This window comes from Scyliorhinus torazame, chromosome 22 (assembly GCF_047496885.1).
Source record: "Scyliorhinus torazame isolate Kashiwa2021f chromosome 22, sScyTor2.1, whole genome shotgun sequence".
Taxonomy (NCBI): Eukaryota; Metazoa; Chordata; class Chondrichthyes; order Carcharhiniformes; family Scyliorhinidae; genus Scyliorhinus; species Scyliorhinus torazame.
In genome coordinates this window covers 22204576-22229141 of record NC_092728.1, presented here as the reverse complement: position 1 = coordinate 22229141, position 24566 = coordinate 22204576, and the positions used below count along the sequence as shown (strand labels likewise).

Genomic DNA, 24566 nt, shown 5'->3' with positions numbered 1-24566 from the left:
TCCCCCGACCCCACTCATCGCCTCCCTCCGACCCCACTCATCGCCTCCCTCCGACCCCACTCATCACCTCACACCGACCCCACTCATCGCCTCCCCCCCACCCCACTCATTGCCTCACACCGACCCCACTCATCGCCTCCCTCCGACCCCACTCATCGCCTCCCTCCGACCCCACTCATCGCCTCCCTCCGACCCCACTCATCGCCTCCCCCCGACCCCACTCATCGCCTCCCTCCGACCCCACTCATCGCCTCCCCCCGACCCCACTCATCGCCTCCCTCCGACCCCACTCATCGCCTCCCTCCGACCCCACTCATCGCCTCCCTCCGACCCCACTCATCGCCTCACACCGACCCCACTCATCGCCTCCCCCCCACCCCACTCATTGCCTCACACCGACCCCACTCATCGCCTCCCTCCGACCCCACTCATCGCCTCCCTCCGACCCCACTCATCGCCTCCCTCCGACCCCACTCATCGCCTCCCCCCGACCCCACTCATCGCCTCACACCGACCCCACTCATCGCCTCCCCCCGACCCCACTCATCGCCTCCCCCCGACCCCACTCATCGCCTCCCCCCGACCCCACTCATCGCCTCACACTGCCTCCACTCATCGCCTCACACCGACCCCACTCATCGCCTCCCCCCGACCCCACTCATCGCCTCACACCGACCCCACTCATCGCCTCCCTCCGACCCCACTCATCGCCTCCCCCCGACCCCACTCATCGCCTCCCTCCGACCCCACTCATCGCCTCCCCCCGACCCCACTCATCGCCTCCCCCCGACCCCACTCATCGCCTCCACCCGACCCCACTCATCGCCTCACACCGACCCCACTCATTGCCTCACACCGACCCCACTCATCGCCTCCCCCCGACCCCACTCATCGCCTCCCTCCGACCCCACTCATTGCCTCCCCCCGACCCCACTCATCGCCTCACACCGACCCCACTCATCGCCTCCCCCCGACCCCACTCATCGCCTCACACCGACCCCACTCATTGCCTCCCCCCGACCCCACTCATCGCCTCCCCCCGACCCCACTCATCGCCTCCCCCCGACCCCACTCATCGCCTCCCCCCGACCCCACTCATCGCCTCCCCCCGACCCCACTCATTGCCTCACACTGACCCCACTCATTGCCTCCCCCCGACTCCACTCATCGCCTCACACCGACCCCACTCATCGCCTCCCCCCGACCCCACTCATTGCCTCACATTGCCTCCACTCATCGCCTCCCCCCGACCCCACTCATCGCCTCACACCGACCCCACTCATCGCCTCCCTCCGACCCCACTCATCGCCTCACTCCGACCCCACTCATCGCCTCCCTCCGACCCCACTCATCGCCTCCCCCCGACCCCACTCATCGCCTCACACCGACCCCACTCATCGCCTCCCCCCGACCCCACTCATCGCCTCCCCCCGACCCCACTCATCGCCTCCCCCCGACCCCACTCATCGCCTCACACCGACCCCACTCATCGCCTCCCCCCCACCCCACTCATTGCCTCCCTCCGACCCCACTCATCGCCTCCCTCCGACCCCACTCATCGCCTCCCTCCGACCCCACTCATCGCCTCCCTCCGACCCCACTCATCGCCTCCCCCCGACCCCACTCATCGCCTCCCCCCGACCCCACTCATCGCCTCCCCCCGACCCCACTCATCGCCTCCCCCCGACCCCACTCATCGCCTCCCCCCGACCCCACTCATCGCCTCCCCCCGACCCCACTCATCGCCTCCCCCCGACCCCACTCATTGCCTCACACTGACCCCACTCATTGCCTCCCCCCGACTCCACTCATCGCCTCACACCGACCCCACTCATCGCCTCCCCCCGACCCCACTCATTGCCTCACATTGCCTCCACTCATCGCCTCCCCCCGACCCCACTCATCGCCTCACACCGACCCCACTCATCGCCTCCGCCCGACCCCACTCATTGCCTCACACCGACCCCACTCATTGCCTCACACTGCCTCCACTCATCGCCTCCCCCCGACCCCCCTCATCGCCTCACACCGACTCCACTCATCGCCTCACACCGACCCCACTCATTGCCTCACACCGACCCCACTCATCGCCTCCAACCGACCCCACCCATTGCCTCACACCGACCCCACTCATCGCCTCACACCGACCCCACTCATTGCCTCACACTGCCTCCACTCATTGCCTCCCCCCGACCCCACTCATCGCCTCCCCCCGACCCCACTCATTGCCTCTCACCGACCCCACTCATTGCCTCCCCCCGACCCCACACATTGCCTCCCCCCGACTCCACTCATCGCCTCCCTCCGACCCCACTCATTGCCTCTCACCGACCCCACTCATCGCCTCCCCCCGACCCCACTCATTGCCTCTCACCGACCCCACTCATTGCCTCCCCCCGACCCCACTCATTGCCTCCCCCCGACCCCACTCATCGCCTCCCCCCGACCCCACTCATCGCCTCCCCCCGACTCCACTCATCGCCTCACACCGACCCCACTCATTGCCTCCCTCCGACCCCACTCATCGCCTCACACCGACCCCACTCATTGGCTCCCTCCGACCCCACATCGCCTCCCCCCGACCCCACTCATTGCCTCACACCGACCCCACTCATCGCCTCCCCCCGACCCCACTCATTGCCTCCCCCCGACCCCACATCGCCTCCCCCCGACCCCACTCATTGCCTCACACCGACCCCACTCATCGCCTCACACCGACCCCACTCATTGGCTCCCTCCGACCCCACATCGCCTCCCCCCGACCCCACTCATCGCCTCACACCGACCCCACTCATCGCCTCGCACCGACCCCACTCATTGCCTCACACCGACCCCACTCATTGCCTCCCCCGACCCCACTCATTGCCTCCCCCCGACCCCACTCATCGCCTTACACCGACCCCACTCATCGCCTCCCTCCGACCCCACTCATTGCCTCACACCGACCCCACTCATCGCCTCACACCGACCCCACTCATCGCCTCACACCGACCCCACTCATTGCCTCCCCCCGACCCCACACATTGCCTACCCCCGACTCCACTCATCGCCTCCCTCCGACCCCACTCATTGCCTCTCACCGACCCCACTCATCGCCTCCCCCCGACCCCACTCATCGCCTCCACCCGACCCCACTCATCGCCTCACACCGACCCCACTCATTGCCTCACACTGCCTCCACTCATCGCCTCCCCCCGACCCCACTCATCGCCTCCCCCCGACTCCACTCATCGCCTCACACCGACCCCACTCATTGCCTCCCTCCGACCCCACTCATCGCCTCACACCGACCCCACTCATTGGCTCCCTCCGACCCCACATCGCCTCCCCCCGACCCCACTCATTGCCTCACACCGACCCCACTCATCGCCTCCCCCCGACCCCACTCATTGCCTCCCCCCGACCCCACATCGCCTCACACCGACCCCACTCATTGCCTCACACCGACCCCACTCATCGCCTCACACCGACCCCACTCATTGCCTCTCACCGACTCCACTCATCGCCTCCCTCCGACCCCACTCATTGCCTCTCACCGACCCCACTCATTGGCTCCCTCCGACCCCACATCGCCTCCCCCCGACCCCACTCATTGCCTCACACCGACCCCACTCATCGCCTCCCCCCGACCCCACTCATTGCCTCCCCCCGACCCCACATCGCCTCCCCCCGACCCCACTCATTGCCTCACACCGACCCCACTCATCGCCTCACACCGACCCCACTCATTGCCTCTCACCGACTCCACTCATCGCCTCCCCCCGACCCCACTCATTGCCTCTCACCGACCCCACTCATTGCCTCCCCCCGACCCCACTCATTGCCTCCCCCCGACCCCACTCATCGCCTCCCCCCGACCCCACTCATCGCCTCCCCCCGACTCCACTCATCGCCTCACACCGACCCCACTCATTGCCTCCCTCCGACCCCACTCATCGCCTCACACCGACCCCACTCATTGGCTCCCTCCGACCCCACATCGCCTCCCCCCGACCCCACTCATTGCCTCACACCGACCCCACTAATCGCCTCCCCCCGACCCCACTCATTGCCTCCCCCCGACCCCACATCGCCTCCCCCCGACCCCACTCATTGCCTCACACCGACCCCACTCATCGCCTCACACCGACCCCACTCATCGCCTCACACCGACCCCACTCATTGGCTCCCTCCGACCCCACATCGCCTCCCCCCGACCCCACTCATCGCCTCCCCCCGACCCCACTCATCGCCTCCCCCCGACCCCACTCATCGCCTCCCCCCGACCCCACTCATCGCCTCACACCGACCCCACTCATTGCCTCACACCAACCCCACTCATTGCCTCCCCCCGACCCCACTCATTGCCTCCCCCCGACCCCACTCATCGCCTCCCTCCGACCCCACTCATCGCCTCACACCGACCCCACTCATCGCCTCCCTCCGACCCCACTCATTGCCTCACACCGACCCCACTCATCGCCTCACACCGACCCCACTCATTGCCTCCCCCCGACCCCACTCATCGCCTCACACCGACCCCACTCATCGCCTCACACCGACCCCACTCATTGCCTCACACCGACCCCACATCGCCTCACACCGACCCCACTCATTGCCTCCCCCCGACCCCACTCATTGCCTCACACCGACCCCACTCATTGCCTCACACCGACCCCACTCATTGCCTCACACCGACCCCACTCATTGCCTCACACCGACTCCACTCATCGCCTCACACCGACCCCACTCATTGCCTCCCCCCGACCCCACTCATTGCCTCACACCGACCCCACTCATTGCCTCACACCGACTCCACTCATCGCCTCACACCGACCCCACTCATCGCCTCACACCGACCCCACTCATCGCCTCCCCCCGACCCCACTCATTGCCTCCCCCCGACCCCACACATCGCCTCCCCCCGACCCCACTCATCGCCTCTCACCGACCCCACTCATCGCCTCCCCCGACCCCACTCATTGCCTCCCCCCGACCCCACTCATCGCCTCCCCCCGACCCCACTCATTGCCTCCCTCCGACCCCACTCATTGCCTCCCTCCGACCCCACTCATCGCCTCCCCCCGACTCCACTCATCGCCTCACACCGACCCCACTCATTGCCTCCCCCCGACCCCACTCATTGCCTCCCTCCGACCCCACTCATTGCCTCTCCCATACCAATCTCCTTCTCTCCATTTCCCCTCTCCCTCCACCGTTCCCTCTTTTTCGCCCCTTATTACCGCTGTCGGGGTCTCAGTGTCAGTGAGGGTCACAGTGGGGGAGGTGCAGCGACGAGGTCTCTGTCTGTGAGGGTGAGGGAGTGGGGTGTGGGCGAGGGTGGGGGAGGGCGAGGGAGAGGGGTGACGGTGGGGATTGGGGTGAGGGTGGGGTGAGGGTGGGGGAGTGGGGTGAGGGTGGGGGAGTGGGGTGAGGGTGGGGGTGGGGTGAGGGTGGGGTGAGGGTGGGGGAGTGGGTGAGGGTGGGGGAGTAGGGTGAGGGTGGGAGAGAAGGGTGGGGGAGTAGGGTGAGGGTGGGGAGTGGGGTGAGGGTGGGGAGTGGGTGAGGCTGGGGGAGTGGGTGAGCGTGGGGGAGTGGGTGAGGGTGGGGGAGTGGGTGAGGGTGGGGGAGTGGGGTGAGGGTGGAGGAGTGGGGTGAGGGTGGGGGAGTGGGGTGAGTGTGGGGGAGTGGGTGAGTGTGGGGGAGTGGGGTGAGGGTGGGGGAGTGGGGTGAGTGTGGGGGAGTGGGTAAGTGTGGGGGAGTGTGGGTGGGGGTGTGAGGGTGGGGGAGTGGGGAGGTGTGTGGGTGGGGGAGTGGTGTGAGGGTGGGGGTGTGAGGGTGGGGGAGTGGGGTGAGTGTGGGGGAGTGGGGTGAGGGTGGGGGAGTGGGGTGAGGGTGGGGGAGTGGGGTGAGGGTGGGGGAGTGGAGTGAGGGTGGGGGAGTGGGTGAGGGTGGGGGAGTGGGTGGGGGGCGTGGGTGAGGGTAGGGGAGTGGGGTGAACGTGAGGGAGTGGGTGTGGGTGAGGGTGGGGGAGTGGGGTGAGGGTGGGGGAGTGGAGTGAGGGTGGGGGAGTGGGTGAGTGTGGGAGAGTGGGGTGAGGGTGGGGAGTGGTGAGGGTGGGGGAGTGGGTGAGGGTGGGGGAGTGGGTGAGTGTGGGGGAGTGGGTGGGGGGCGTGGGTGAGGGTAGGGGAGTGGGGTGAACGTGAGGGAGTGGGTGTGGGTGAGGGTGGGGGAGTGGGGTGAGGGTGGGGGAGTGGGGTGAGGGTGGGGGAGTGGGGTGAGGGTGGGGGAGTGGGTGAGGGTGGGGGAGTGGGGTGAGGGTGGGGGAGTGGGGTGAGGGTGGGGGAGTGGGGTGAGGGTGGGGGAGTGGGGTGAGGGTGGGGGAGTGGGGGAGGGTGGGGGAGTGGGTGAGGGTGGGGGAGTGGGTGGGGGAGTGGGGTGAGGGTGGGGGAGTGGGTGAGGGTGGGGAGTGGGGTGAGGGTGGGGGAGTGGGGTGAGGGTGGGGGAGTGGGTGAGGGAGTGGGGTGAGGGTGGGTGAGGGTGGGGGAGTGGGGTGAGGGTGGGGGAGTGGGTGAGGGAGTGGGGTGAGGGTGGGTGAGGGTGGGGGAGTGGGTGAGGGAGTGGGGTGAGGGTGGGGGAGTGGGGTGAGGGTGGGGAGTGGGGTGAGGGTGGGGAGTGGGGTGAGGGTGGGGGTGGGGTGAGGGTGGGGGAGTGGGGTGAGGCTGGGGCCGTGGGGTGAGGGTGGGAGTGTGGGGTGAGTGTGGGGGAGTGGGGTGAGGGTGGGGGAGTGGGGTGAGGGTGGGGGAGTGGGGTGAGGGTGGGGGAGTGGAATTGAGTGTGGGGGAGTGTGGGTGGGGGAGTGGGGTGAGGGTGGGGTAGTGGGTGAGGGTGGGGGAGTGGGGTGAGGGTGGGGGAGTGGGGTGAGGGTGGGGGAGTGGGGTGAGGGTGGGGGAGTGGGGTGAGGGTGGGGGTGGGGGTGAGGGTGGGGGAGTGGGGTGAGGGTGGGGGAGTGGGGTGAGGGTGGGGGTGGGGGAGTGGGGTGAGGGTGGGGGAGTGGGGTGAGGGTGGGAGTGTGAGGGTGGGGAGTGGTGAGGGTGGGGGAGTGGGGTGAGGGTGGGGGAGTGGGTGAGGGTGGGGGAGTGGGGTGAGGGTGGGGGAGTGGGTGAGGGAGTGGGGTGAGGGTGGGGGAGTGGGTGTGGGAGTGGGGTGAGGGTGGGGGAGTGGGGTGAGGGTGTGGGAGTGGGTGAGGGTGGGGGAGTGGGGTGAGGGTGGGGGAGTGGGTGAGGGAGTGGGGTGAGGGTGGGGGAGTGGGGTGAGGGTGGGGGAGTGGGTGAGGGTGGGGAGTGGGGTGAGGGTGGGGAGTGGGGTGAGGGTGGGGGTGTGGGGTGAGTGTGGGGGAGTGGGGTGAGGGTGGGGGAGTGGAATTGAGGGTGGGGGTGTAGGGTGGGGGAGTGGGGTGAGTGTGGGGGATTGGGGAGAGGGTGGGAGTGGTGAGGGTGGGGGAGTGGGTGAGGGTGGGGTGAGGGTGGGGGTGTGTGGGGGTGAGGGTGGGGGAGTGGGTGAGGGTGGGGGAGTGGGGTGAGGGTGGGGGAGTGGGGTGAGGGTGGGGGAGTGTGGGGGTGAGGGTGAGGGAGTGGGGTGAGGGTGGGGAGTGGGGTGAGGGTGGGAGTGGTGAGGGTGGGGGAGTGGGTGAGGGTGGGGGAGTGGGGTGAGGGTGGGGGAGTGTGGGGGTGAGGGTGAGGGAGTGGGGTGAGGGTGGGGGAGTGTGGGGGTGAGGGTAGGGGAGTGGGTGAGGGTGGGGGAGTGGGGTGAGGGTGGGGGAGTGGGGTGAGGGTGGGGTGGGGAGGGTGGGGAGAGGTAGGTGGAGTGAGTGTGAGGGTGGGGTGAGTGTGAGGGAGTGGGGTGAGGGAGTGGGGTGAGGCTGGGGGAGTGGGGTGAGTGTGGGGGAGTGGGGTGAGGGTGGGGGAGTGGGTGAGGGTGGGGGAGTGGGGTGAGGGTCGGGAGTGTGGGGGTGAGGGTGAGGGAGTGGGGTGAGGGTGGGGGAGTGTGGGGGTGAGGGTAGGGGAGTGGGTGAGGGTGGGGGAGTGGGGTGAGGGTGGGGGAGTGGGGTGATGGTGGGGGAGTGGGGAGAGGGTGGGAGTGGTGAGGGTGGGGTGAGGGTGGGGGAGTGGGGTGAGTGTGGGGGAGTGGGGTGAGGGTGGGGGAGTGGGGTGAGTGTGGGGGAGTGGGGAGAGGGTGAGGGAGTGGGGTGAGGGTGGGGGAGTGTGGGGGTGAGGGTGAGGGAGTGGGGTGAGGGTGGGGGAGTGTGGGGGTGAGGGTAGGGGAGTGGGTGAGGGTGGGGGAGTGGGGTGAGGGTGGGGGAGTGGGGAGAGGGTGGGAGTGGTGAGGGTGGGGGAGTGGGTGGGGGTGGGGTGAGGGTGGGGGAGTGGGGTGAGGGTGGGGGAGTGGGTGGGGGAGTGGGGTGAGGGTGGGGGAGTGGGGTGAGTGTGGGGAGTGGGGTGAGGGTGGGGGAGTGGGGTGAGGGTGGGGGAGTGGGGTGAGGGTGGGAGTGTGAGGGTGGGGGAGTGGGGTGAGGGTGGGGGTGTAGGGTGGGGGAGTGGGGTGAGGGTGGGGGAGTGGGGTGAGGGTGGGGGAGTGGGGTAAGGGTGGGGGGTGGGGGTGAGGGTGGGGGAGTGGGGTGAGGGTGGGGGAGTGGGGTGAGGGTGGGGGAGTGGGGTGAGGGTGGGAGTGTGAGGGTGGGGAGTGGTGAGGGTGGGGTGTGTAGGGTGGGGGAGTGGGGTGAGGGTGGGGGAGTGGGGTGAGGGTTGGGGAGTGGGGTGAGGGCGGGGGAGTGGGGAGGGTGGGGGTGGGGGAGTGGGGCGGAGGGTGGGGGAGGGGGGTGAGGGTTGGGGAGTGGGTGAGGGTGGGGGTGGGGGAGTGGGGTGAGGGTGGGGGAGTGGGGTGAGGGTGGGGAGTGGGGTGAGGTTGGGGGCGTGGGGTGAGGGTGGGGGTGTGGGGTGAGGGTGGGGGAGTGGGGTGAGGGTGGGGGTGGGGGTGAGGGTGGGGGAGTGGGGTGAGGGTGGGGAGTGGGGTGAGGGTGGGGGTGGGGGTGAGGGTGGGGGGTGGGGGAAGTGGGGGGAGGGTGGGGGAGTGGGTGAGGGTGGGGGTGGGGGAGTGGGTGAGGGTGGGGGAGTGGGGTGAGGGTGGAGGAGTGGGGTGAGGGTGGGGGGTGGGGGAGTGGGGTGAGGGTGGGGGAGTGGGTGAGGGTGGGGGTGGGGGGTGAGGGCGGGGGAGTGGGGTGAGGGTGGAGGAGTGGGGTGAGGGTGGGGGAGTGGGTGAGGGTGGGGGAGTGGGTGAGGGTGGGGGAGTGGGGTGAGGGTGGGGGAGTGGGTGAGGGTGGGGGAGTGTGGGGGTGAGGGTGAGGGAGTGGGGTGAGGGTGGGGGAGTGTGGGGGTGAGGGTAGGGGAGTGGGTGAGGGTGGGGGAGTGGGGTGAGGGTGGGGGAGTGGGGTGATGGTGGGGGAGTGGGGAGAGGGTGGGAGTGGTGAGGGTGGGGGAGTGGGTGAGGGTGGGGTGAGGGTGGGGGAGTGGGGTGAGTGTGGGGAGTGGGGTGAGGGTGGGGGAGTGGGGTGAGTGTGGGGGAGTGGGGAGAGGGTGGGGAGTGGGGTGAGGGTGGGGGAGTGTGGGGGTGAGGGTGAGGGAGTGGGGTGAGGGTGGGGGAGTGTGGGGGTGAGGGTGAGGGAGTGGGGTGAGGGTGGGGGAGTGTGGGGTGAGGGTAGGGGAGTGGGTGAGGGTGGGGAGTGGGGTGAGGGTGGGGGAGTGGGGAGAGGGTGGGAGTGGTGAGGGTGGGGGAGTGGGTGAGGGTGGGGTGAGGGTGGGGGAGTGGGGTGAGGGTGGGGGAGTGGGTGGGGGAGTGGGGTGAGGGTGGGGGAGTGGGGTGAGTGTGGGGGAGTGGGTGAGGGTGGGGGAGTGGGGTGAGGGTGGGGGAGTGGGGCGAGGGTGGGAGTGTGAGGGTGGGGGAGTGGGGTGAGGGTGGGGGTGTAGGGTGGGGGAGTGGGGTGAGGGTGGGGGAGTGGGGTGAGGGTGGGGGAGTGGGGTAAGGGTGGGGGTGGGGGTGAGGGTGGGGGAGTGGGGTGAGGGTGGGGGAGTGGGGTGAGGGTGGGAGTGTGAGGGTGGGGAGTGGTGAGGGTGGGGGTGTAGGGTGGGGGAGTGGGGTGAGTGGGGTGAGGGTGGGGGAGGGGGGTGAGGGTTGGGGAGTGGGGTGAGGGTGGGGGAGTGGGTGAGGGTGGGGGTGGGGGAGTGGGGCGAGGGTGGGGGAGGGGGGTGAGGGTTGGGGAGTGGGTGAGGGTGGGGGTGGGGGAGTGGGGCGAGGGTGGGGGAGTGGGGTGAGGGTGGGGGAGTGGGGTGAGGTTGGGGGCGTGGGGTGAGGGTGGGGGTGTGGGGTGAGGGTGGGGGAGTGGGGTGAGGGTGGGGGTGGGGGTGAGGGTGGGGGAGTGGGGTGAGGGTGGGGGAGTGGGGTGAGGGTGGGGGTGGGGGTGAGGGTGGGGGGTGGGGGAGTGGGGTGAGGGTGGGGGAGTGGGTGAGGGTGGGGGTGGGGGAGTGGGTGAGGGTGGGGGAGTGGGGTGAGGGTGGAGGAGTGGGGTGAGGGTGGGGGGTGGGGGAGTGGGGTGAGGGTGGGGGAGTGGGTGAGGGTGGGGGTGGGGGTGAGGGCGGGGGAGTGGGGTGAGGGTGGAGGAGTGGGTGAGGGTGGGGGGAGTGGGGTGAGGGTGGGGAGTGGGTGAGGGTGGGGGAGTGGGGTGAGGGTGGGGGAGTGGGGTGAGGGCGGGGGAGTGGGTGAGGGCGGGGGAGTGGGGTGAGGGTGGGGGAGTGGGGTGAGGGTGGGGGAGTGGGTGAGGGTGGGGGAGTGGGGTGAGGGTGGGGGAGTGGGTGAGGGTGGGGGAGTGGGGTGAGGGTGGGGGAGTGGGGTGAGGCGGGGGAGTGGGTGAGGGTGGGGGAGTGGGGTGGGGTGGGGAGTGGGGTGGGGAGTGGGGTGAGGGTGGGGGAGTGGGGTGAGGGTGGGGGAGTGGGTGAGGGTGGGGGAGTGGGTGAGTGGGTGAGGGTGGGGGAGTGGGTGAGGGTGGGGGAGTGGGTGAGGGTGGGGGAGTGGGGTGAGGGTGGGAGTGTGAGGGTGGGGGAGTGAGTGAGGGTGGGGGAGTGGGTGAGTGTGGGGAGTGTGGGTGGGGGAGTGGTGTGAGGGTGGGGTGTGAGGGTGGGGAGTGGGAGGTGTGTGGGTGGGGAGTGGTGTGAGGGTGGGGGTGTGAGGGTGGGGGAGTGGGGTGAGTGTGGGGAGTGGGGGAGTGGGGTGAGGGTGGGAGAGTGGGGTGAGGGTGGGGGAGTGGTGAGGGTGGGGGAGTGGGTGAGTGTGGTGAGTGGGGTGAGGGTGGGGGAGTGGGTGGGGGCGTGGGTGAGGGTAGGGGAGTGGGGTGAACGTGGGGGAGTGGGTGTGGGTGAGGGTGGGGGAGTGGGTGAGGGTGGGGGAGTGGGTGGGGGAGTGGGGTGAGGGTGGGGAGTGGGGTGAGGGTGGGGGACTGGGGTGAGGGTGGGGGAGTGGGTGAGGGTGGGGGAGTGGGGTGAGGGTGGAGGAGTGGGTGAGGGAGTGGGGTGAGGGTGGGGGAGTGGGTGGGGGAGTGGGGTGAGGGTGGGGGAGTGGGTGAGGGTGGGGAGTGGGGTGAGGGTGGGGGAGTGGGTGAGGGAGTGGGGTGAGGGTGGGGGAGTGGGGTGAGGGTGGGGGAGTGGGGTGAGGGTGGGGGAGTGGGGTGAGGGTGGGAGTGGGTGAGGGTGGGTGAGTGGGTGAGGGTGGGGGAGTGGGTGAGGGTGGGGGAGTGGGTGAGGGTGGGGGAGTGGGTGAGGGTGGGTGAGTGGGTGAGGGTGGGGGAGTGGGTGAGGGTGGGGGAGTGGGTGAGGGTGGGGGAGTGGGTGAGGGTGGGGGAGTGGGGGGAGGGTGGGGGAGTGGGGTGAGGTTGGGGAGTGGGGTGAGTGGGGGAGTGCGTGAGGGTGGGGGGAGTGGGCTGAGGGAGTGGGCGAGGACCCCCCCCCCCGTTCTCACCAGTACAGGGTGGCCGGGTCGGTCCCCCTGCGCAGCTCCACCAGCTTCTCCTTGGTCTGAGTGTCGAACAGTCGGATCAGAGTTCCCTGGAGAGAAATCAAACACAGAGAACCAGGGGGAATGTTCACCCCTCTGAACCCCACCCCCTCAACCCGACACCCCCCAGCCCCCCCAACCCACCTCACCCCCAACCCGCCCCACCCACCAACCCGCCTCACCCCCAACACGCCCCACCCAACAACCCGCCCCACCCCCAACCCGCCCCACCCCCAACCCGCCCCACCCACCAACCCACCTCACCCTCAACCCCCGAATCGGATTGTGTGTAACTAGGGAAGGTGAGAGTAACAGCGAGATACAGGCCGCTCCGCTGGAGCGAGCGGGGAGCACGTTCCGGATCGAGCGGGGAGCACGTTCCGGATCCAGTGGAGAGCATGTTCCGGGTCCAGTGGGGAGCACGTTCCGGATCGAGTGGAGAGCATGTTCCTGATCGAGTGGAGAGCACGTTCCGGATCGAGTGGGGACCACGTTCCGGATCGAGTGGGGAGCACGTTCCGGATCGAGTGGGGAGCATGTTCCGGATCGAGTGGGGAGCATGTTCCAGATCGAGTGGGGAGCATGTTCCGGATCAAGCGGGAAGCATGTTCCGGATCAAGCGGGGAGCATGTTCCGGATCAAGTGGGGAGCGTGTTCCGGATCGAGCGGGGAGCATGTTCCGGATCGAGCGGGGAGCATGTTCTGGATCGAGTGGGGAGCATGTTCCGGTCGAGTGGGGAGCATGTTCCGGATCAAGTGGGGAGCGTGTTCCGGATCGTGCGGGGAGCATGTTCTGGATCAAGTGGGGAGCATGTTCCGGTCGAGTGGGGAGCATGTTCCGGATCGAGTGGGGAGCATGTTCCGGATCCAGCGGGGAGCATGTTCCGGATCGAGTGGGGAGTACGTTCCGGATCGAGTGGGGAGCATGTTCCAAGTCGAGTGGGAGCATGTTCCGGATCCAGCGGGGAGCATGTTCCGGATCGAGTGGGGAGCATGTTCCGGATCGAGTGGGGAGTACGTTCCGGATAGAGTGGGGAGCATGTTCCGGATCGAGTGGGGAGCACGTTCCGGATCGAGTGGGGAGCATGTTCCGGATCGTGTCCGGGGGGGATTTGTCCTGGATCGCATCCGAGGGATTGTTCCAGATTGTGTGCAGGGGTTTGTTCCGGATCGGGTCTGGTTCCAGATCGGGTCCGGGGGGTTGTTCCGGATTGTGTCCGGGGGAGCGTTCCGGATTGTGTCCGGGGATTGTTCCGGATTGTGTCCGGGGGATGGTTCTGGATTGTGTCCGGGGGATTGTTCCGGATTGCGTCCGGGGATTGTTCCGGATTGTGTCTGGGGGATTGTTCCGGATCGAGTCCAGGGGATTGTTCCGGATCGTGTCCAGGGGGTGGTTCCGGATCGAGTCCAGGGGATGGTTCCGGATCGAGTAGAGGATGGTTCCGGATCGAGTCCAGGGGATTGTTCCGGATCGGGTCCGGGGATGGTTCCAGATTGTGCCCAGGGAATGTCCCGGTGTACATCCGGGGGATTGTTCCGGATTGTGTCCGGGGGATTGTTCCGGATCGTGTCTGAGGGATTGTTCCGGATTGTTGGGGAGGGAGTAAGAATGTTCCGGATGATGATCGTTGTTTGTCAGTAGGTTCTGGGGCTGTGAGCAAACTCGCGCCCTGGTCGATACCTTCTTGGATGCGGAGGCCACGACACTGCCTTGCTGGTTGAGCGCGACGCAGGCGATCTCACTCTGATGGGCGTTGACGGTGAATGGCGCCGAGGAGGTGCCAGGCTTCGTGTTCGACAGATCCTACAAAAGAGAGGCACTGTTAGCGACGGTCAGGAGGCTGCCGATCACTCACAACACTACGCAGCAAGGGAGTGAGGTCAGTCAGAGGTCCACCTCTCCGGGGGATGCAGCAAATTCCAACTGGGCCGGGCAGGAAAGGAAACAGCCTCCTCCTCCTGCGACGACCTACCCGGTCGAGCGGCAAAGTCCAAGATTGCGATTCAAGAAATGGGGGGGGGGGGGGGCGGAGTTGGCAAGAATGAGGTGGGGGTGCAGCAGGACCAATCAAACAGCTTGTTCCTTGCCCTCCAGAAAGTGATGTGATTCCGCGACTGGGAGCACTGTCTCGGCAATCCTGAGTGCGCTGAAAGCGACACTTTCGTAGATAATCAGTGAAACCATAACATTACAGAGATAGGGCGGGTCAGAGGGACTGGAGCGGCTTATAGGGATATGGAGGGTTGTAAGGGCTGGAGGAGGTTATAGATAGGAGGGTTGTAGGGGCTGGAGGAGGTTACAGATAGGGAGGGTTGTAGGGTGTGGTATTATAGGTATTACGGTACCGGATAGGCTGGAGCATCATTGGTGGAAACTGTATGCTTTCTATTGGTTAGGATGTATGGTAGCTCAGCCCTGCTAGGCGGGGTATAAGAGCCCGTGCCACCCCAGCAGCCTTCATTCTGTACCTGAGCTGCTGGGGAAAACATCTAGCTTATTAAAGCCTCCGGTTGGACGACAACTTCGCTTTAGTGGTCATTGATCGTGCATCATAGGGGCTGGAGGAGGATACAGATAGGGAGGGTTGTAGGGGCTGGAGGAGATTTCAGATAGGAAGGGTTATAGGGGCTGGAGGAGGTTACAGAGATAGGGAGGGTCAGAGGAACTGGAGGGGGTGACAGGAGTATGGAGGGTTGTAGCGACTGGAGGAGGTTGCAGAGATAGGGAGGGTTGTTGGAGGAGGTTAGACAGATAGGGAAGATTGTAGAGGCTGGAGGAGGTTACAGAGATAGGGGGAGTTGTCAGGGTTGGAGGAGGTTAGAGATGGGGAGGGTTGTAGGAACTGGGGGAGGTTACAGAGATAGGGAGGGTTGTAGGGGCTGGAGGAGGTTACAGAGATAGGGAGGGTTGTCAGGGTTGGAGGAGGTTACAGAGATAGGGAGGGCTGTAGGGGCTGGAGGAGGTTAGACAGATAGGGAAGATTGTAGAGGCTGGAGGAGGTTACAGAGATAGGGGGAGTTGTCAGGGTTGGAGGAGGTTAGAGATGGGGAGGGTTGTAGGGACTGGGGAAGGTTACAGAGATAGGGAGGGCTGTAGGGGCTGGAGGAGATTACAGAGATAGGGAGGGTTATAGGGGCTGGTGGGGCTTACAGATGTAGGGAGGGTTGTCGAGGCTGGAGGAGGTTACAGAGATAGGGGGGGTTGTCGAGGTTGGAGGAGGTTAGAGATAGGGAGGGTTGTAGGGGCTGGAGGAGGTTACAGAGATAGGGAGGGTTGTCGGGGTTGGAGGAGGTTACAGAGATAGGGAGGGTTGTCGGGGTTGGAGGAGGGTACAGAGATAGGGAGGGTTGTCGGGGTTGGAGGAGGTTACAGAGATAGGGAGGGTTGTTGGGGTTGGAGGAGGGTACAGAGATAGGGAAGGTTGTTGGGGTTGGAGGAGGGTACAGAGATAGGGAGGGTTGTTGGGGTTGGAGGAGGGTACAGAGATAGGGAGGGTTGTCGGGGTTGGAGGAGGGTACAGAGATAGGGAGGGTTGTCGGGGTTGGAGGAGGTTAGAGATAGGGAGGGTTGTCGGGGTTGGAGGAGGTTACAGAGATAGGGAGGGTTGTTGGGGTTGGAGGAGGGTACAGAGATAGGGAGGGTTGTAGGGGCTGGAGGAGGTTACAGAGAGAGGGAGGGTTGTAGGGGCTGGCGGAGGTTACAGAGATAGGGAGGGCTGTAGGGGCTGGAGGAGGTTACAGAGATAGGGAGGGTTGTCGGGGCTGGAGGAGGTTACAGAGATAGGGAGGGTTGTCGGGGCTGGAGGAGGTTACAGAGATAGGGAGGGCTGTAGGGGCTGGAGGAGGTTACAGAGATAGGGAGGGTTGTCGGGGTTGGAGGAGGGTACAGAGATAGGGAGGGTTGTAGGGGCTGGAGGAGGTTACAGAGATAGGGAGGGTTGTCGGGGCTGGAGGAAGTTACAGAGATAGGGAGGGTTGTCGGGGCTGGAGGAGGTTACAGAGATAGGGAGGGTTGTCGGGGCTGGAGGAGGTTACAGAGATAGGGAGGGCTGTAGGGGCTGGAGGAGGTTACAGAGATAGGGAGGGTTGTCGGGGTTGGAGGAGGTTACAGAGATAGGGAGGGTTGTAGGGGCTGGAGGAGGTTACAGAGATGGGGAGGGTTGTAGGGGCTGGAGGAGGTTACAGAGATAGGGAGGGTTGTCGGGGTTGGAGGAGGTTACAGAGATGGGGAGGGTTGTCGGGGCTGGAGGGCGTTACTCACCACGAGTTGCAGACTGCCACACTTGTGCCCGGGGAATACCAGCAGCTGTTTCTCCACACTGGGACACAGGTCACACAGGCCTGCAATAGACAAGAGGCTCAGTGACAACAACCTGCATTTATATAGCCGCTTCAATCCAGCAAACTGCCCCTGAGGGACGTCAATCAGAGAGTCTGACCTGGAGCCACAGGGGGAGATATTAGAGTCCGACGTGTCAAACAGGTGAGCTTCGAGAACATAGAACATACAGTGCAGAAGGAGGCCATTCGGCCCATCGAGTCTGCACCGACCTACTTAAGCCCTCACTTCCACCCTATCCCCGTAACCCAATAACCCCTCCTAATCTTTTTGGACACTAAGGGCAATTAGCACGGCCAGTCCATCTAACTCGCACGTCTTTGGACTGTGGGAGGAAACCGGAGCACCCGGAGGAAACCCACGCACACACGGGGAGAACGTGCAGACTCCGCGCAGACAGTGACCCAGCGGGGAATCGAACCTGGGACCCTGGCGCTGTGAAGCCACAGTGCTGTCCACTTGTGCTACTGTGTTGTCTGTTCAAGGCCGTGTTGTCTGTTGAAGGAACGTCTTGAGGGTGCGTGGGAGGGTGGGGCGAGGGACTGAGGGTAGGGGGCGAGGGGGGAAGGCATGAGAGAGGGAGGGTAGGGGGCGAGGGAGGAGGGCGCGAGAGAGGGAGGGTAGGGGGCGAGGCAATGAGGAGGGCATGAGAAAATGAGGGTGGGTGCCAGAAAATGGGGGAGGGTGTGAGGGAATGAAGGAGGGTATGAGGGCGGGAGGGTGTGAGGGAGGGAGGGTGTGAGGGAGGGAGGGTGTGAGGGAGGGAGGGTGTGAGGGGGGGAGAGCACAAGGGAGAAGAGGGCATGAGGGAGGGAGCGAGGGAGGAAGGTAGGGAGGGAGGGTGCGAGGTCGGGCACGAGGGAGGGAGGGCGAAGAATGCAGGGAAAATTGGACAATGCTAAGAAACGAGCAGGTGCAAGCTCGGTCTGTTGATTAGAACCTTAAGCTCTCAGACCGGACAGAAACTGCTAAGCAAGCTACATCCTAATGAGCCATCTCCGGGGACACAAGGGAAACATTTAGATACACAATGTTAAGGCAGACACCCCGGCACCAGAAGAGACTAAGACAAAGCAGACTGACAGTCACCAGGACACGCCCAGCGATCAGGGAACCACCCCTCTATTGGAGGAAATCGATACGAATGATTGGGGAAAGACCCAATTATTCGAGGCCAAGTTTAAGGCCCGCCCAAAAGCGCGCGAAGCCCTTTTTAGTATAAAAGGTATTCCCCAAGGGCGAATCTTTCTCCTTTGGCTTTGGCGAAGAGCGAGACCTGCCTAGCAGCTGCAGCAGACCAAGTTCCAAGTCAACGCACGCTACGAGATAGACGCTCCTAGTTGCTACCCTGTAAACAGCTCAACCCAGCAGCCTCAGAACCGAGCAACGGCCATTGTTCCTCTGACTGAGTGGGCACCCGAAGCTAAGTATAGGCTTCAGTAATAGTGGTAGTTTAGTTTGTAGAGTTTATGCATGAGTAGATTTGACTGTGTGTAAATAAATGAGCATTGCTTTTGAACTTACTAACTGGTTAGGGCGCTCCGTAGAGAGATAGAGGAGAGAGGCAGAACCAATGAGGTAGACGTGAGTGAGGTAGAGAAGGAGAACCGCGATCTGAAAGAGCAGTTAGCAGCAAGGGACAGAGAGGTGGATGATGCCAAAAGGGCACATCAGTCTTGTCTCGCGCATTTGAACAGTTTTCAGACGCAATACGATAAGGCCTACCAGGACACGCAACGTGCGGTCTTGGTAAGACAAGAAACAGAACAGCAAGTCAAGAAATTGCAGAAACAGTGCAATGATTTAAAAGCAGCCCTACGAGCACTCCATACTTCCACAACGGAACAAAGGCAGAGCTCAGTAGACCACGCAAAGTACCGGAAGCAAATTGCAGAATTGCAATCTCTGCTTTCCGTTCAAAATGGATTTCAGAGTACATTCGGACCCCAATTAGATCAAGAAAACTGCCCCGATTGGCAGGAATTGAACGAGACTGCCCATAGATACGTGCATGGGACATGTACGCAGGAAAAACCCCAGAAAAGGAAAGCGCCCCAACCGAACAGGCAGAACACCCCCCCATGAACCCTGTAACCACACACCGCAGGGCCGCAGGAGAAGCAGTCTTCCTTTACACAACCCCGTTAACATTGACCCAATTACGGGACGCGTGTGGAAAAATTACACCGTTCCTTCCCACTTCAGACCCCCACCAATTTTTCACGAAAGTCAAACATCAGGCTACCATGTACGGCCTGGACGAAGAGGAGCAAGTGAAGCTCACAGTTTTAAGCCTCGGCCCTTCAGTCGTGGCAGCCCTTCCCGACCCACAGAATGTAGGAGGAGGCACACTCCAAGAGATGCACACAGCGATCCTCGATGCTGCTACGTAGAAGGCCTAAATAAGTGGAGGCAAAAGAAGACAGAGCACCCCACAGCGTTTGCTGGACGTTTGTGGATTCACTTTACCGCAGTTTTTGGAGAGTTAGCCGTCCCCATTTGTCCCCAGATAATATGGCCAAATGGACCCGAATTCTAGTCTCCCACACCACAGAAGCAGGACGAAAAGCTTGTGCAAATTATGACCCCTCAGATGGGGCCCACAATGAAAAATGGGTTTTGAAGAGATTGTCCCGCGCTTGGGAGCAATCAATTGCAGGCAAAACCTCATTTATAACACCCGATGAAGAGCAGGCAAAGATGAACCCAGTTAAAGCACACCAGAACCCCGCATGGGTAAATGAGGGCAGGAGCAGCTCAGGAATGTTACAACTGTGGCCAGCTAGGACACTTTGCACGAGAGTGCAACGCGTCCCAGAAGCAGCAGAGAAGCCAACAGGCACCCTAAACAAGAATAGGGCAAAGCCGATCCAGAGCGTTAGTGCCCGTTCAGAGAGTACAGCCATGAACGGCACCGACTGACGGTGTTCGGGCTCCCCAACCTGGGTCTGTGACACCCTTTGGGACAAGTCCGGTAGACCGGTAGTGGCAGGCAAAGTCCGGGGACATCCCGTAGAATTTCTTTGGGACACAGGAGGGTCCCGCACCACACTCAATTCCTCCACGATGTTTCAGCGAGACACGTGGCCCACAACAGACACCATCACACTCAGCGGTTTTACAGGCCATTTACAACAGGGACACATCACAGCCCCTGTAGCAATACAAATAGGGAACATCACAACTAAGCACCCTGTAGTTTTAGTTGATCTGCCCCAGATAGCAGAACATATCCTTGGGGTCAATTTCATGAGCTCCCATAACCGTTCTTTTGATCCAGTGTTTGGAAAATGGCAAAGGCAGCACGAGCCCCCGCCACGCTCACAGTAGGAGAGTACGTAAACAGGATTAGCTCAGTAGGAGATTTCTGGTTCGACCCTCGAGCCATTAGTGCAGAGAAACAGGTTAGGGCAGTCCTGCAGGAACACAAAGCAGCATTTGCACAGCACAAGCACGACTGTGGCAAATTGGCTGGCTTTGTGAACATTACAGGTCCCGACCCTAAACCCCAGAAGCAGTACGGATTTCCCCAGGAAGCAGAGGGAGAAATCTCCAGAGTAATAGCGAGTTTGTTGGGTCAAGGCGTACTCAGATCAGTAGCCTCCACAAACAACGCACCGATTTGGCCCGTCAGGAAACCGGATGGATCATGGCGACTGACCATTGATTACCGGGAACTGAACAAAGTAACCCCAGCAGCAGCCCCCACCGTAGCCCCGAGTCCCAAGACCATGCTCAAACAGGGACTCCAGTCAAAAAAATTTGGGTTTTGGACATTAGTGATGGCTTTTGGTCCATTCCATTGGCTAAAGCGTGCCAGCACAAATTCGCCTTTACATTCCAAGGGCAACAATACATGTGGACGTGCCTTCCACAAGGCTTCCACAACGCCCCCTCCATTTTCTACCGACAGCTGGCAAATGGATTAGCAAAATTTTCCCGCCCCGATTGTCTGGTCCAGTATGTACACGACTTGTTACAACAGACAGACACAAAGGGAGAGCACATTTCGCTTCTCGCCGAGCTCCTAGCACTCCTAAAAGAAATTGGTTGTAAAGTCAACCCAAGAAGGCCCAGATTTTGAAAGAAAAAGTGATTTACTTGGGAACAGTGATCACTCATGGTAAACGAGAGATCGAGCACAAGAGAATTGACTCAATCGTCAAATCGCCCCTTCCCCACAATGTCTCAGCCCTCCGGTCATTTTTAGGACTGGTTGGCTACTGCAGAAACCATATTGACGGTTTTGCCACTAAAGCAGCGCCCCTATCCGAACTTCTCAAGAAGCAGACACCTTGGGAATGGCTTCCACAGCATACAGATGCCGTGGATGCTTTAAAGAGAGCACTCAGCACAGCCCCCGCATTACAGGTCCCAGATCCACTTTCCCCAAACGCTATCGAAGTTGTAAGCACCGACCGAACCCTTTCGGCCGTGCTCCTCCAGGAACGCCATGACCAATTACGCCCCGTAGCATACGCCTCACGCGTGTTAGACCCCATAGAGCAAGGGTTTTCTGCCTGTGAAAGGCACCTGCTCGCAGTTTTTTGGGGCAGTACAATACTTTGCCTACATTACAGGACTCAACCCCATCACCATCCTCACAGAACACACCCCGACACAGCTATTGTTAGACGGCCGACTTAAAGATGTCACAGTCAGCCAAATCCGTGCAGCCCGTGGGACCCTTCTTTTGCAGGGACGGGACATCACGGTAAAGAGAACCAAAACCCACACCTTCCTGCCGATAATTTGCAGTATGCAGGCACCCCTCATGAATGTGAGATCATCACCACAAAACACAACACAGGCCCATTTATTCCCAAAACACCCCCCAGGAAAACAGGTAGTACACCCCAGAGACCCCAGCCCACAGACACGTGCGCACCTCTGAAGATTTATGTGGATGGCTCCTCCACAGTGTTAAATGGAGAGAGAATTACCGGTTGCGGTATATATGTAGAGGACGCGCAGGGACGCGCCGTAGTTGAAATTTCATTAAAGTTGCCAGGACACTTAGGCTCGCAGGCAGTAGAGCTGGCAGCGATTGCATATATGGTAGACCACCCAGACTCGTTCCCGACCCCAGCAGACATCTATTCGGACAGCTTGTATGTCTGTCATAGTTTGACAGAATTCCTACCGCTCTGGGAAACAAGAGGATTTGTTTCCGCGGACCGTAAACCCCTACCCTCAGCCCCATTACTCCGCCATACCTTAGAGACAGCGAAGGATAGGAAATACGGAATAATTAAGGTTCGCAATCATCACCGTCCTTCTCTCCGTGGAAACGTTAAAGCAGGCGCCCCAGCGAAGGCAGGCTCCAGGCATGGTTATTTTTGGAACCCCCCCCCCCCCCCCGAGAGCACCCCAGTACACGCGGTTCAGGTCTCACAGACCAATATTCAGGATCTAGCAAAGGCACAGAAAGAGGACGAGAAACTCAGGGAAGTTTTAAAGGGAACCTTCCCAGCCCCGTATGATAAATACAGAAACGCAATCACCACACACGAGTGTGAATTTAAAGGATGGCATTTATATAGTCCCCAGCCAGGACAGGAACCAAATCATTTGTCAGTTCCATGACAATCATGGACACCAAGGAATTGAACCCACCCTAGCCCACCTCAGACCGCTTTGTTGGTGAGCCGATTTACAAATCGATGTCACACACTACGTAGAGAATTGCTTAATCTGTGCCCAGAACAATCCGGACAATCGCGCGAGGGAGGGGGAGCGCGCGAGGGAGGGGGAGCGCGCGAGGGAGGGGGAGCGCGCGAGGGAGGGGGAGCGCGCGAGGGAGGGGGAGCGCGCGAGGGAGGGGGGAGCGCGCGAGGGAGGGGGAGCGCGCGAGGGAGGGGGAGCGCGCGAGGGAGGGGGAGCGCGTGACGGAGGGAGAGCGCGTGACGGAGGGAGAGCGCGAGGGAGGGAGAGCGCGAGGGAGGGAGCGCGCGAGGAAGGCAGAGCGCGAGGGAGGGAGAGCGCGAGGAAGGCAGAGCGCGAGGGAGGGAGAGCGCGAGGGAGGGAGAGCGCGAGGGAGGGAGAGCGCGAGGGAGGGAGAGCGCGAGGGAGGGAGAGCGCGAGGGAGGGAGAGCGCGAGGGAGGGTGAGCGCGAGGGAGGGAGAGCGCGAGGGAGGGAGAGCGCGAGGGAGGGAGAGCGCGAGGGAGGCAGAGCGCGAGGCAGGGAGAGCGCGCGAGGGAGAGAAAGCGCGCGAGGCAGGGAGAGCGCGCGAGGGAGGGAAAGCGCGCGAGGGAGGGAAAGCGCGCGAGGGAGGGAGAGCGCAAGGGAGGCAGAGCGCGCGAGGGAGGGCTAAGCGCGCGAGGGAGGGAGAGCGCGCGAGGGAGGGAGAGCGCGCGAGGGAGGGAGAGCGCGCGAGGGAGGGAGAGCGCGCGAGGGAGGGAGAGCGCGCGAGGGAGGGAGAGCGCGCGAGGGAGGGAGAGCGCGCGAGGGAGGGAGAGCGCGCGAGGGAGGGAGAGCGCGCGAGGGAGGGAGAGCGCGCGAGGGAGGGAGAGCGCGCGAGGGAGGGAGAGCGCGCGAGGGAGGGAGAGCGCGCGAGGGAGGGAGAGCGCGCGAGGGAGGGAGAGCCTGTGAGGGAGGAAGAGCCTGTGAGGGAGGGAGAGCCTGTGAGGGAGGGAGAGCCTGTGAGGGAGGGAGAGCGCGCGAGGGAGGCAGAGCGCGCGAGGGAGGCAGAGCGCGCGAGGGAGGCAGAGCGCGCGAGGGAGGCAGAGCGCGCGAGTGAGGGAGAGCGCGCGAGGGAGGGAGAGCCCGTGAGGGAGGGAGAGCGCGCTAGGGAGGCAGAGCGCGCGAGGGAGGCAGAGCCCGCGAGGGAGGCAGAGCGCGCTGGGAAGGCAGAGCGCGCGAGGGAGGCAGAGCGCGCGAGGGAGGCAGAGCGCGCGAGGGAGGCAGAGCGCGCGAGGGAGGGAGAGCCTGTGAGGGAGGCAGAGCGCGCGAGGGAGGCAGAGCGCCCGAGGGAGGCAGACCGCGCGAGGGAGGCAGAGCGCGCGAGGGAGGGCTAAGCGCGCGAGGGAGGGAGAGCGCGCGAGGGAGGCAGAGCGCGCGAGGGAGGGTGAGCGCGCGAGGGAGGCAGAGCGCGCGAGGGAGGCAGAGCGCGCGAGGGAGGCAGAGCGCGCGAGGGAGGCAGAGCGCGCGAGGGAGGCAGAGCGCGCGAGGGAGGCAGAGCGCAAGAGGGAGGGAGAGCGCAAGAGGGAGGGAGAGCGCGCGAGGGAGGGAGAGCGCGCGAGGGAGGCAGAGCGCGCGAGGGAGGCAGAGCGCGCGAGGGAGGCAGAGCGCGCGAGGGAGGCAGAGCGCGCGAGGGAGGCAGATCGCGCGAGGGAGGCAGAGCCTGTGTGGGATGGAGCGCGCGAGGTAGGCAGAGCGCGCGACGGAGGGAGAGCCTGTGAGGGATGGAGCGCGCGAGGGAGGCAGATCGCGCGAGGGAGGCAGAGCCTGTGAGGGATGGAGCGCGCGAGGGAGGCAGAGCGCGCGAGGGAGGCAGATCGCGCAAGGGAGGCAGAGCCTGTGAGGGATGGAGCGCGCGAGGTAGGCAGAGCGCGCGACGGAGGGAGAGCCTGTGAGGGATGGAGCGCGCGAGGGAGGCAGAGCACGCGAGTGAGGCAGAGCGCGCGAGGGAGTGAGAGCACGCGAGGGAGTGAGAGCGCGCGAGGGAGTGAGAGCGCGCGAGGGTGGCAGCGCGCGCGAGGGAGGGTGAGCGCGCGAGGAAGGGAGAGCGCGTGACAGAGGGAGAGCGCGCGAGGGAGAGAGAGCGCGAGGGAGGCAGAGCGCGTGAGGGAGGGAAACTCACGAGGGAGGCAGAGCGCACGAGGGAGTCAGAGCGCGCGAGGGAGGGAAAGCGCGCGAGGGAGGGAAAGCGCGCGAGGGAGGGAAAACGCGCGAGGGAGGGAAAACGCGCGAGGGAGGGAAAACGCGCGAGGGAGGGAAAACGCGCGAGGGAGGGAAAACGCGCGAGGGAGGGAAAACGCGCGAGGGAGGGAAAACGCGCGAGGGAGGGAAAACGCGCGAGGGAGGGAAAACGCGCGAGGGAGGGAAAACGCGCGAGGGAGGGAAAACGCGCGAGGGAGGGAAAGCGCGCGAGGGAGGGAAAGCGCGCGAGGGAGGGAGAGCGCGCGAGGGAGGGAGAGCGCGCGAGGG

At 64.1% G+C, this 24566-nt stretch overlaps 1 protein-coding gene across 1 annotated transcript in view; it reads right to left on the bottom strand.

The window, feature by feature from the left end:
- The window catches only part of wdr45 (WD repeat domain 45), a 97681-nt gene that overhangs the window by 48916 nt on the left and 24199 nt on the right, over nucleotides 1-24566 (bottom strand). Inside the window, exons 6-8 of the mRNA XM_072487958.1 lie at nucleotides 16340-16419; nucleotides 13760-13882; nucleotides 12043-12128 (exon numbers count right to left, since the gene is read on the bottom strand). Coding sequence (XP_072344059.1) covers nucleotides 12043-12128; nucleotides 13760-13882; nucleotides 16340-16419 — 289 coding nt within the window. The remainder of the gene's footprint in view (nucleotides 1-12042; nucleotides 12129-13759; nucleotides 13883-16339; nucleotides 16420-24566) is intronic.